This window comes from Corella eumyota, chromosome 4, assembly GCF_963082875.1.
Source record: "Corella eumyota chromosome 4, kaCorEumy4.1, whole genome shotgun sequence".
NCBI classification, from domain to species: Eukaryota; Metazoa; Chordata; class Ascidiacea; order Phlebobranchia; family Corellidae; genus Corella; species Corella eumyota.
This window is the reverse complement of record NC_137493.1, coordinates 6,851,502-6,864,420: the sequence shown is the minus strand read 5'-3', so window position 1 is coordinate 6,864,420 and position 12,919 is coordinate 6,851,502. Positions and strand designations below refer to the sequence as shown.

At 29.7% G+C, this 12,919-nt stretch overlaps 3 protein-coding genes across 3 annotated transcripts; 1 reads left to right on the top strand and 2 right to left on the bottom strand.

The window, feature by feature from the left end:
• Positions 1–234: 234 nt before the first annotated feature.
• LOC145750703 (2-aminoethylphosphonate--pyruvate transaminase-like) lies at positions 235–3,160 on the top strand. Its single transcript, XM_082566790.1, has 8 exons — positions 235–325; positions 754–883; positions 1,357–1,489; positions 1,649–1,874; positions 2,001–2,151; positions 2,297–2,464; positions 2,623–2,789; positions 2,949–3,160. Exons 1-8 carry the CDS (start codon positions 235–237, stop codon positions 3,158–3,160), a joined length of 1,278 nt encoding a protein of 425 aa, XP_082422916.1.
• Positions 3,161–3,191: 31 nt separating this feature from the next.
• Positions 3,192–8,437, bottom strand: LOC145749665 (kanadaptin-like). Its single transcript, XM_082565492.1, has 14 exons — positions 7,729–8,437; positions 7,131–7,341; positions 6,872–6,936; positions 6,605–6,741; positions 6,367–6,519; positions 5,978–6,175; positions 5,649–5,821; positions 5,472–5,541; positions 5,123–5,312; positions 4,596–4,662; positions 4,040–4,484; positions 3,700–3,761; positions 3,512–3,599; positions 3,192–3,398 (listed from the first exon to the last, which is right to left on the bottom strand). Exons 1-14 carry the CDS (start codon positions 8,322–8,324, stop codon positions 3,349–3,351), a joined length of 2,505 nt encoding a protein of 834 aa, XP_082421618.1. The 5' UTR covers positions 8,325–8,437; the 3' UTR covers positions 3,192–3,348.
• Positions 8,438–8,616: 179 nt separating this feature from the next.
• Positions 8,617–11,119, bottom strand: LOC145749666 (uncharacterized). The gene is made up of 5 exons (XM_082565493.1): positions 10,821–11,119; positions 9,985–10,214; positions 9,644–9,732; positions 9,249–9,472; positions 8,617–9,049 (listed from the first exon to the last, which is right to left on the bottom strand). The coding sequence occupies exons 1-5, from the start codon at positions 10,989–10,991 to the stop codon at positions 8,618–8,620; spliced, it is 1,146 nt and encodes a 381-aa protein (XP_082421619.1). The 5' UTR covers positions 10,992–11,119; the 3' UTR covers position 8,617.
• Positions 11,120–12,919: the final 1,800 nt, after the last annotated feature.

The following is a 12,919-nucleotide window of genomic DNA, read 5'->3' as shown; positions in this document are numbered from 1 at the left end:
CCTATATCCCCACCTAGAGGATAGAATATATTCATAACATTTTTATTATTACATAAAAACAAACACTTGTGACGCAATAAACAAAATGTTAGTAAACATAATTTAAAATTTTTTTTAAAAAATTCAGATTTTTTAAAGTCAAATATTTAGCTAACGTTGATATGCTCGTTTAATGAGTTTTAATTTTAAACTAATTTAGAATATATGAAGTATAAAGCCATTCCGATAAGCAAAATGCATTTGATATCGCGAATTGTAAGACATTCGGTTGCTACTAATATAGCAAAAAGATGGGTTGCAAGCACCTCGAAAACTGCACACGGAGGTAAAAGAAAACAAAATTTACTTTAAAGGCATTCTTTAAACATTTAAAAAACTTTGTTTATTTGTACTTAATGATAGTAGTGACTTAACGGTATTTTTTTATACAACAAAGAACAAACCCTAATAAAACAAAAACTCTTTTGTCAGAATTTTTTAATTTTTTTGGTCAATAAAAACAATAACAAATCGTTTATTACGTCATAAACAAATGTATTTAACATGTTTATGTTGTGAGTTAAACTGAAAAACTTTAAGATGACGTCACGAATATAATAAATGCAAATTCCAAGAATTGGCTAAAATCTAGAAAACAAACACGCTAAAAAATTAAATTTTCTCGGAAAAATGTAACATAGTATTTACCAACTTAAAGCGCGACACCTTAGTAGGCTTTAGCAAAATTCAAATATTATTTTATCCTGTTTACAGCGCTTCTTGAAAACGATAGCGGTAAAGTGAAGCTGTTTACTCCAGGACCTGTAATGGTGAGCGACCGTGTCAAGGGTGCAATGTTAAAAGACATTGGACATCGACATTCGGAATTTGAGTACATTATTAAGTAAGTAAATACAATACAACGTAGACAAATTTAATAACTCATGGGACTAACCTGAACTTAAATTAGCATATTTTCTTGACCTAGCCGATCTGACTTAATATAGTTAACATACAATTTTAACAAATTTAAATAGCTTAAACCGGATTTTACAAGAGTTTTAGTGTAACTAAATGCCGCTGTTATAAATTATTGCAACACAAAAATAAGCCAATTAAGCGCCGCGAGGATTTCCCAGGTTTTAAAAACTCGTGCATATTTTAGAACCTTGTGCAGCTGTTTCTGTAAATAAAATATAATTTCTGCTTTTTGTATATATATATATAATTAACTATAATAATACAAAATATAACTGATGGCAAAAACCTTTTCACTATCGTTGTTGCTTAAGTAGAACAAGCCTAAAGGCCCTTTCACACGGCGTACGCAACGCGACGTAATACAAGAATTTAAAAATATTTATTTATATGATATAGATATGTTCGAAAAGCTTTGTTAGAAGTTGCTGACGTCGACCCAGAAAAATTTTCTGCCATTCCATTTGGTGCCAGTGGAACAATGGCAAAAGAATCAATTTTGACGACCTTGATGTCGCAAGATCAGGGCAAGGTAAAATAACAAAACCAATTAGATTGATAACTTTAAACCATCCACAATTAAAGGTATTGTACATACAGTTTTTTAGTTTTTGGGGGTATCACATTGTTTAATAAACATATATAAATACTTTAATACACTTTCTTGTATGATTAAATTCATTTTATCTAGGTCCTTGTCCTTGAGAATGGCCACTACAGTCGCCTGTTTGCTGGCATGTGCCGAACTCACGGAGTTAGGTCTCAAATGATTGACACCCACGACCTCGAATCATTGGAGAAAGAGTTACAGGCTCCAAGCGACATCAAGGCAGTGTTTGTGGTACATTGTGAAACTGGGTCGGGTATAGTAAACCCTATCGAAAAAATTGGAGAAATTGTTAAGAAGGCTAAGCCAGGTAATGGGAGTAACGATTAAAGATTAAACTTAATTTAACTAAGTAAGTTATGTTTTAAAGAACAATCACATTCATGAGTGTTTTAAAACATATTCAAACGAATCTAATGTTGCTTTTTTGTTACAGATTGCTTGTATGTTGTTGATGCTATGTCAAGTTTTGGTGGAATTCCGATCAACATGGCTAACATTGACTTTTTAGTCAGCAGCTCGGGAAAGTGTTTGCAAAGCGTGCCAGGAGTTTCTTTCATTATTGGAGACAAAGAAATTTTGCAGAAGTAGGGTGTCGTTTGGTTGAAAAAAGCTTTTGCATATACGGCTAGAATACTTATTGGAATCGACAAGAAAACTAGTAGTCGATCAAAAACTGTCCCAATGTTTAGAATTAAGGTTTTAGAAATTAAAAGCATTTTTACTTTGCAGAAACCGAGGTAAAGCCAGAAGTACGTTCATGGATACAGTTGCACAATTCGACGCACTGGAACAAACCGGTCAATTCCGGTTTACTTTTCCTACTCACGTGATGCTCGCTTTCCGCGAGGCCTTGTTGGAATTTGAAGATGAGGGTGGTATAGTGGGAAGGTCTCTCAGGTATAAAAGTGAATAAGCTATAAATTTGTTAATGAAAATATAAAAGTTCTTTTTTTAATTTTGATTTAAAATATAAGCATAATAAGTACATTTTCTTCTAAAAAAGTCCTTGATGCCTACATAACATAAACATACTATTAATGCTCTTCGAATTTTAGATTTAAAGAGAACTCTAAGTTGCTTCGTCGTGAAATGAACGAGATGGGTTTTGAGAATACAGTTGATGCGAACGACAACCCAGAAGGGTACATCGTCTCCACTTTCCACTACCCTAATAACTCCAGATTTATTTTCGACAAGTTTTACGAAAAATTGAGCGACGCAGGTACTGACGGCAAAAGAATTTTAACGAATTTATATTAATTAGATATATATATATACTTTGAAAGCTATTTTTGTCGGTGTATTACGTAAAGGGGCAATTTTTCATAATTTTTTGCTGGTAGCTTTTTTCAAACTGCTGTTTTTATGTTTTTATTGCTAGGTAAAATCATATGCTCTGCTCGAGGCTCGCCCCAAAACTGCTTTAGAATTGGTACAATCGGTGACATATATCCAGACGATATACGAAGCTTGGCAAAGAGCATAAGAGCTGCATGTTTTAAGCTAAGAATTAAACTTCCAATGCCGCCAGCAACACGTTTAGCTTACCACGAAATCAATGGCAACAACTGCAGCCTACCGAAACAAGAATAATCGCCGTATTTCAACAAACTTTGTTGTTTTTATATTGTAAAATAAACAAAAAAATCGCAAAAATGTAGGTGGTTGTAATTTTTTTACAAAAATTGTGTAAAATAATAATGAATTTAGAAATTTATTGGCACAATAGATAATAGAACTTTTTAGAAATTCAGAATGTTTAAAAAAAGCAAAGATTGAAGTTAGTAACCATATTTGGCATTAAGACTGGTTGTACCATCACCACTCTGATCTAAAAATTAAGAAAAAATAAAATAAAACGATTTTTTTTCAAAAATTACTTCAAAAGTTATTTAAAAAATACTAATTGAAAAAATATTAAAAATAGTTTATAAAGTTATTTACTTTGTGGTGGAAGCCAGTCAGAATAGTCAGGATCATTTGAAAAATTTGGTTTTACTTCGGTTGGCGTAGTAACAGGTTTTTTGTCTCTCTAAAAAAATAAAACAATATTTTATTTTGTATACAACACAACATATTTAAGCTTATATATAACCTATTAAATAGGCTATAATAGTTTATAAAAATTTTACATTTCTATTTCTTTTGCGTTTTCTTTTGGCAGGTTCTTCTATTTCTTCAGTTTGATTTTTTTCTGCAAATAATTTATATTGAAAAAAATATTTGAAATCTTATATATATTTTAAACAAATAAAGAATTTAGATAAAACATAACATCAGTCTAACAGATTTAACTAATACATTTTAAATGATAATGTATATACTTTTTTTATAATGATATTTTTTAGAAGGCTTATTTTAAACATTAGTATTTAGCTAACTAAAGTATGTACATTTTTCAAATCATATGTACCTCCGGAGCAGTGAAAATTATAGAAATTAAAATATAATGTAAAAAGTAAAATTAAATACCTTTATTTTCTTGCGTGGTTTGTTGTTTAAATTCATCAGGTAAACTTGGACCTAACGTTCGTTTGCGTTTTCCTTCATTTATTAAATTATCATTGTCCATATTTACAATATCACTTGTATCAGTGTCTTGTGATACATTTGTTTTAGAATTGTTTATTTCTTTATTTTCTTGTATTAAGTTATTAGTGTCATTGTTATTGGTATTAGAATGTACTTCTGCCGTAATGTCACTTTGGTTATTTTCAATTCTGGTTTCAGTTTTTTCTATTTCCACTTTTTCATTGTTAGGTTTAGTGTTTTTGTTGTTTTCTTTAGGTTTTAAATCAACCTCTGCAAGTTTATTATCTCTAGCAATGTCTATATCACCGTCATTGTCATATTCAACAATGTTTTCATTGTCGTCATTGTTACTCGGGATTTCTATTTGTGGAATGGGGGCTTTGCTCTAAAACAAAATTTATTTTCAATTTTTTACTTAAACATAAGGGTCACTTATAATGGTTAAGTTATGATAAAGGAAAAAAGAACACAAATTGTAAACAAATTTAAAGCCTACCGCCACAAGCAAACCCTTTTTCTTCCCTTTCATTCTTCCAATAAATTTCATTGACTTCACTGAATTACTAAATAAAAATAAATTTTTAAATTGTAAACATAACAAATTATCAAAACTTACAAATTTTTAATTAACTTTTCTTCTCGATTAAGGTCAGAATAAGGTGAGTTAGGTTTTTGTTTAAAATTACATATGAGCTTATAGGAAAATAACTGACATATTTATGTCCAATTTATAAACTTGAAAGCAAAATTGCATTGTGGTACGCCGTTAAATTTATACAGTTGTTTTTTCATGTGACTATCTTATATGGTTATGGTCAGTTAAATATTTTATTTTAAAACTAAAAGTAAGCTCAGTTAACAATAAATGTGACATTTTATTTTAATTTTATAAACTAAAATGCACTTGTGGTGCACCGGTAAATTTTGTAAAGTTGTTTTTGCTTGCGACCATATTATAAGAGTTGAAATACACCACAGCAAACAATTAAAAATCATAAAAAAAACATTAAAAACCTTTTATACCTGCTTGTTGCTGGCAAAGAAACAGGACGTGCTATTTCTGCTAATTTCATTAATCGACCTAAATCTTTTCTTGCTTCAAATAATCTGAGTTTTAACTTAGATCTCGTCATTGAGTCAAGAGTTTTGCCATCTCTAACTTGCTGCATAAATTCCTCAAGTGAATCGACGGAGTCTGGTTTGGTTTGAGTAGCTATAAACAAAAAATAAAATAAGTTTAATCAAGGCAAAAAACCCTAAAATTTATTAAAGTTGTATTTATTTTAAAAACAGAATTTTATAAACATGTATTTTTAAGATTTTCCTAAAAAACTCTTAGTTTTAAGAAAATAGCTGCTAATTACAAATTCACCTTTTTTATCTTTTTCCAATTGTTCTTCAATACCTTTAATTTCTTTTTCAAAAATTTCAATTTTTGATTTCTAAACAATAAAAAACAATATTAAAATAAAGAAGTAAAACTAAACTAAAAAAATGCGTCTTAAATTAAATTTAGAAATTTTTCGAAAATAAAAAAATAAACACAAACCAAACTCTCGTAAGTTTCTGCTTTGTTTTGATTTTTCTTTAATTTTGTTCCAATTCTTAATTTTCTTTGCTTCCTCTTCATATCCAGCTCCCCAGTGCGATCCAAATATTGATCTTCATCACTATCATAAAAGTCTTCTTTTTCCCACTCTTTCCCACTCCGCTTCTGGTGCTCTGAGGATAAAAAAATTATTTTTTTACATTTTTAAAATTTTTTTGTTATCACCTTTTAAAAAAATATTCCTAAATTGAAATTTGTTAAAAAATGGCTTAAAAACTTGTCTAACTTATATTTAAAAACTTAATTTGTTTTTTTAAATTTTTATTCACCATTTCGTTTAAACATTCCATGTTTATCAAGCAACCTGCAGGCTTCTAATGCACAGTTATTTACAGCATCTCTTCTCTTCCCAGTAACACTTGCTTCTGCCACAACCGGTTTCCCGCTTGCTGTTGCTATTGGCAACTCGAGTCTTGCACACCATTGTCCAGGCCTTCTTTCGGTACAATCAAAATCAATTTCTGTGCCTTTAATTAAAAGAAGGTTTTAAAAATTAAATGAAGACTATACAAAAAAATTAGAACTTAAATCCTTTAAATTAAAATACTTATCATCTATAATAAAAATAGATTAAATCTATATATGTCTAAACTAGTTAAAAGGAAAAACATAGCCTTTAAATTACTTTAATATTTTTAAATTTATGAGAATTTTTTACCTTCTCTATCGTGAAAATGTTTTAAAGCTTTGTGCGGATCTTTCACATAAAAAGGTTCTTTTTTCTCCAGGAACAAATTGTTTACATCCATCTTCTCCCCAACCTCCTCTTTCTCTGTTTCTTCTTCCTCCTCTTCAGCTACTGCATCCTCCACTAAAATGATGTACAACTTAAAATTAATTGAAATTTCTAAAAAAAATGTTTTAGGACTAAAAATAGAATTGTGATTTTAACTTACACATTCCCCAAGAAATTCCAGTGTTACAATCACCACTACTTCCACCACCTTCCTTCTTTCTGGATGATCCCTCTTCCTCGTCACTGTCATCATCTCCTAACATCATCTTTGCTAAATCATCCTTGTTTCTCTTCTCTCTAGAAGATAATTTGAAAAGATTTTAAACATTTTTCAAATTTTAGGCAAAGTGGATTTTTATAACCTAATTTTTTCAGCTCTGTTATGATACAGTGAGCTTGGTAAGTTAATTTTGTATGGTATATAAACCTTGCTTTTTGTAGAAGTTCTGTTGCACTTTCCTTTGCTTCTTCTTCAGCATCTTCACTAGGACCCTAATATTAAAACAAAGTTACCAAATAAATTGATTTTACCTCTAAAAATATCAATCTGCAAAAAACTTCAATTAAATTAAGTTTTTGCTACTTTTAATATTGCTACAAATTTTTTATTGCCAAAAAAGTTAACTCGCATTTAACCTAAATCTATTGTAAAAAGGACACAACTTATTTAATGTAAATTAACACACCTGAAGAATATACATTCTAGAACTTCCTCCAAACTTGATCATGTGGCCGACTTTAAGGCGATAATATTTTCCAGTTGGTATTTTAGTTTTGTTGATAAAAGTGCCATGAGTGCTGTTCAAATCCATTAAATAAAACCCAGAAGAACCATCTTTTTGTAACTCCACATTGTCGTTTTCAGCAGGTTGACCATACTGCAATATAGCATGATGTCTAGAAAAAAATAGTTGATATAAATATCAAAACTAGTTATTGTAAAACTTTTCAGGTAAACCTTACAAAAAATAGTAAATATATATTTGCTTTTATTAATATTTATTCTCGATGTGAGAAGGTCGACTTCATGACCTTAATATAAAGTAACAACCGTAATCCCAACCTAGTCTTGAGTTGCCTTTTGCAGTTTGGAATATTATAGATTTTAATTGCCCGTTAATTAAGCTGCTGCCTGGCTCAGCAGAAGTTCATATTGTTTATAGTGCCATTCTTTAGAGCACTACAGCATAAAAGTAGTAGGAATCTAACGCGTCAAACTATTTACTTTGAAGATATGTAAACAGTATTACTTTTAATTTCTTCAAAATTATAATGAAAAATCACCTTGATATAGAAGGATGTTCCATTTTTACATCGCATTCTTCCAACCTTCCAAATAAAAAGAAATCTTTGTTTTGTAGTTCAACTTTATCGATGATCGCACCAACTTTTAAAACTTCCAATGAATACATTTCTTTTTCCTCCACAACGCAAGCCCAGGATGGTTTCTCGTATTCTAACTTTGGTGGTGGCGGTTTTTCTTTTTTAGACAATTTTTTATTGGTCTCTGTCTTGGATTCAGGCTTTGGTGTGTTAGGTAGCTTTACAATTTCTTTTTCAACAGGTTTTTGTTTTTCTGGGAAATTTTTTTGTGTTTTTTCGCTATGCTCGATAAATTCGGCTGCAGTGGGCCGATGTGATTTGTACAGAGTTGAAGGTAGAAAACTGATCGGGGAGTGCTTTGCTGGTAGTGGTGTTTTTGTGACTTGTTTTTCGACACATTTTTCTTTATTTTCCGGCTTCAAGTCTTTTACTTTTGAGATTTTGGGAGAAATGGATGGAATTTTAAAAAAGTCGGGCTTTTTAAATTCTGCATCATCGTCATTATTTGTTTTTGTTAAGGAGACCTCTGATACAGAAATCTTTTCAGTACTGGACATATTTAAAATTTACAATACCTAAAAATAAAAATTTTATATTTATAAATTTATAAAGTATACAGTGATAATAATAAATATAACAGCAATGTCGTTTACAATTTAAAAATAAAACTTTAAATCATATATAACATAATAGAACACTAACATCACAGCTAAACTATATAGTTTAAAAAGGCAACAGTACCATACAATTTAAAAAAAAACTTTAAACTAGCATTAAATACAATAGAAGAGTGGTGAATTAAAATTGTATATACAGTGGTTTGTTTTTTCTATATTATTTTTGACAAAAATTATGTTTTATGAAAAGGTCTAGCCCCAGGTATTCGAATAAGAGATTCCGATGCCAGCTGATTATTAGTTTTATATTTTTTCGAGTTTATGTCAGGTATTATAGGATGTTTTTTAGTCCTTACAACTTTAACTGTAACATCAGATTTTCCAAATAATGTTTTAGATGGCAATTTTGAAGTGGTTGTGCCCATTGAAGAGAATTGAGGTGATTTGACATTGTTTTTTCTTGAACTTGATTTAAGATTGTTATTTTGAACATTTATTTTGTTCCTTAACTGCTGGCTTTTTTTAGATGCACTAGATGGTTTAGTTGGCATAAGGATAGGTGAACCAGGTGGTGTAACTTCATAAGAATCAGGTTTAATTTGATCAAGATTGTTTGTAATATGACTGGGAAGCTGAAAATCGTTTGCCATGGCATTACGTTCAGCCTTAAAAAAAAACAAAAAAATATTTAAAATTAAATTTTTTTAAGTCTGTTTTAAAAAGAAACTTATTGGACGTTAAATATATGTATGTTCAATTAGAACCAACTAACTGAATGGAGATAATTTAAAAAAAATTAAGAACCTAATACCAAAGACTTTATTACAATAAATGTTAAACGTTTTTGTTTATGATTTCACTTACTAAAATCATTTCATTTAAAACATGTTGTATTCGCTTTTCGAATACAGAAGTTTCGTCATCAGACTCTGTAGGATTTTTGTCCTCTTTCTTTGTTTCGATTTCAATTTTTCTGCTTTTATGTTCCAAGCCAACTTCATTCATTCTCGAGGAACATCTTTCTAAAACCTCGACACAAGTGACCTTGATGTCAACATCACCCCGTTCTTCTTCTATTTCTTCTTCATCTTGAGAAATAAAAAATATTCATAAATCAAAAAATGTATATATATTTAAATTTGTCACCAGGCCAATACTTTAAAAGCACATCTCGTTAAAAGTGAGAAGTTTTATTGTTAAAAAAAGTTTTATATATATACTTAAAAACTTTTAAAAAAACTCTACAGATAAAAATTTACCTTCAGACTCAGATTCCGAATCACTGTCAGAAAAGATGGTTTCTCCATCTATCGACTTCAAATTAGGTAAATTTTCAAGAAGTTCTTCTCTAAAATTAACAGTTTGGATTTTAAAAATGAACAGTACAACCATAGTTCACCTTTCATTGTGTAAAAATACATGCATTGCTGTTTTTTATTGTCTTAACTTAAGTAACACAACTTGTTAAGACTAGTCAATTAATATCAGTATGGAACTGAGCAAATGGATTTTATACTCCTAAATATCACCTAAAACATGTTTTAAACTCCAAATTTAATATAAACTATTTTTACCCCTCTATAAAATATTATTTTGTAACCTGTATCCTTCCAGTAAAGAACATGGATTGTCCTTAAAAGATACAAAAGCCAATGATTTTGGTAAACTGCCACAGTTTAAGTCATCCAACAAATTGCAACTTAAATCAAGTAAAGCAAGTTTACTCAAACACAATAGTCCATCCACCTTTCTTATTTGGTTATTGGCCAAACTTAAAAATGTTAAGGATTTGGCAACTGATTCTAAATTCTTGATCTCTTTTATAAAATTCTGCAAAAAAAACAAAAAACATTATTATAAAAAGAAAGAACAGAGTCAAAACTATCTGTGCACAAAAATACCTTATTAAATAAAGAGATTAAATAATGCAAATAATATAAATATAGGAAGCCTAACGTTATTGTTAAAACACTTGTCTCCACAATAAAAGACCTGGTTTAGTTGGGTCATTGGATCTCTATTAGTTTCGCACGCCCTACATAAACAGGGTGTGTAACCAAAATGCGGCACATGTAATTAAACAAAGAGGTTCCATTAATTAAACCCTTACCCTAACCTTCACCTATTCAGTTTACCCATTAACACATCTGATTCGTAAAGTGGACTTAGTTATACTCATTAAAACATATTTCAACTAATTTTTAATGTCTGGTTGAACAATTGCCATACTTAGGTTATAACGCCATGTTAAATTCGGGCGTGCGAAAGTAATAGAGATCCGGGTCATTTAGTATAGTTTTATGTAACTCTATGTTTAGGCTGTGCAGTCGTACTTACTTCCCACATTAACAAGGATAAATAAATACAAAAATATAAATTTAAAAATAATTTTTTTTTTGTGTATATAATTGAACTTGTATATATACTTATACTCACATGTTGCAAATACAAGTTTGTAATTGGACCAAGACATTCTAGATTCTCAATCTCATTAATATTTTCACGATCCAAACGCACGTGGGTCAATTTTACAACCTGTTCTTCAACACTGTCATTTTGGTTTACGTTAATATTTCTTTTTACGATGGTCGTCAGCGAAAGAGCCATTTACCTATTACGTGTAGATTGAACAACTACAATTTTGACAAATGTAATCTTGCACTTATTACAAAACTGAAAGACCTTATTTATATTACAGAAAATTAAATTATAAACAACAGGTTAACAACAGCAAAATTAAAACTTTTACACGGTATGCAGTACCATTTAAAACGTCATCGTGACGTCTTTATGAGCAGCTTTAAAAACAACTTTTACATATAATGTATAACCTGCTTAAACGACATAATTTCGCATATGTCACGTTAAAGAAAAACTATAAAAGTTGTGTAGAGTTTTTATATAAAGCGTTTTTGGGGTTATTCTTGTAGGGTCGCCATTTGTATAGTTAATTGTTATTTTGGCTTGATTGACAGAGTTTATTTTTGCTGTTGATTTATTTAAGCTACTTCGTTGAACCCTACTAAGTGATTAGCCAATTTGTAGACTTCTTGAATGTATGTTAACAGTCACACTTTTATTAGTGAAACGGCGTAAACTTGGCGATACATGATTACCAATGCGAATAATCGCAACGATAACTATAGGTTTAACACATAATCTTTATCTCATTGAATATTAAGCAAAACAAATTAAATATATATAGGCGATTCAATGACTTAAATTAGGGAAACAAGTGACGTGTCACGCGAAATAAAATGATAATTGATTGACAGCACATTCCGGAGCTTGTCCATAAACACATTATTTTCGTGAAGCTTAATTCTTCCTGGTGCGCCAGTGTTAACCCCTGATACAGCTGTATATCTTTGGGTTAATAAGGTTCTAACTGATATCGTTATTTTCCGCACCAGGCGTTGCAAAACTAATTATAGTTTGTTTGCATTTATAAGCCACTTGGTATTTTGTTTGCAGTGACTAGCTTCACAATGTTCATACACATAATATAAAACATTCTTTATAATGTGCCGTCTCTCATATCACTCCATATCACGTAAAGGAATTGGTTGCACAAGCAATCAATTTCACAGTTGTTAAGTAAGAAACTCTAAGCAGTTCAAAAATGTTAAAGTTTTCAACAGTATTTGTCAAAAGCTTTTATAAATTTTTTTCAGTGTTACGTTTAACTGAAGTGTTACTAAAATACGACATTCATGTTGAATTTGAAATTTTTCATTAATAACCTAATAACGTTTTTGATGTACCGTTTGCCAGATGCTTTAATGAACCAGAGTGAAATTTAAGATGTTAAAAGGTTTTAATTTATTTGTTTTACTAATATAGCTGAAATGACTTTATAAAGTTGCCCAGCATTCCAATAAATACTAAAAAAAGTTAAAAAACCTTATATTAAGTAAGTTGCAAAATTTAAAGTTGTTTATAAAAGCAAGTTCATGAAAGCAGGTAGCCTTTTGCTCTGTATGAATAGAACCAAACTATGACTTTGGCATTATCAAATAATGCTATTGAACACCATACGTTTAAATAAACGAAATAGTTGTCATTAGAGTTTGTCAGTAACAAAAATTGTCTAAAAGAAATATCAAGTAAATAAAACAATTTATTTACCCACAAAGTTTTATTATGATGTAATATAAAACGTTTATTTTTAGTTGATACTTTGTACCCTAAACGACGATTTACGTCACACTTAAAATGCAATGACGTCACTCATAATGACTTGTTTAATGGTCCCGTGGCATTTATTTTATAATTATTTTTTTTAAATAAAAAATTTTAAATTCAAAAGCGTCTAAATAGAATTTTACTAAAAATTTAAAAAAATTTCCACTATGTCTTTACAAGAACACTCGCTGTAGAAACAAATTAAAATTATAAGCAAAATTTAACCATTAATTATTTTTAAACCGGAAATAAAAAAATGTACTTTATGTTTCGTAATAAAACATTTATTTACAACAAAACAATTTAGATTGCTTTAACGCAATGACTTAATTAGATATACAGTACGGGTT

Excerpts from the sequence above, each read along its gene's own strand:
- LOC145749666 (XM_082565493.1), bottom strand. The coding sequence starts at position 10,991 with ATGGCTCTTTCGCTGACGACCATCGTAAAAAGAAATATTAACGTAAAC. Across the intron at positions 10,215-10,820 it reads CAAACTTGTATTTGCAACAT|AATTTTATAAAAGAGATCAA; the intron begins GTGAGTATAAGT and ends TTTTTTTTGCAG. Across the intron at positions 9,050-9,248 it reads TTTTAAATGAAATGATTTTA|GCTGAACGTAATGCCATGGC; the intron begins GTAAGTGAAATC and ends TTTTTTTTTAAG.
- LOC145750703 (XM_082566790.1), top strand. The coding sequence starts at position 235 with ATGCATTTGATATCGCGAATTGTAAGACATTCGGTTGCTACTAATATA. Across the intron at positions 884-1,356 it reads GAATTTGAGTACATTATTAA|ATATGTTCGAAAAGCTTTGT; the intron begins GTAAGTAAATAC and ends TATATGATATAG. Across the intron at positions 2,152-2,296 it reads GACAAAGAAATTTTGCAGAA|AAACCGAGGTAAAGCCAGAA; the intron begins GTAGGGTGTCGT and ends TTTACTTTGCAG.
- LOC145749665 (XM_082565492.1), bottom strand. The coding sequence starts at position 8,324 with ATGTCCAGTACTGAAAAGATTTCTGTATCAGAGGTCTCCTTAACAAAA. Across the intron at positions 6,520-6,604 it reads TGGAATTTCTTGGGGAATGT|TGGAGGATGCAGTAGCTGAA; the intron begins GTAAGTTAAAAT and ends ACATCATTTTAG. Across the intron at positions 5,822-5,977 it reads TGGAATGTTTAAACGAAATG|AGCACCAGAAGCGGAGTGGG; the intron begins GTGAATAAAAAT and ends TTTTATCCTCAG.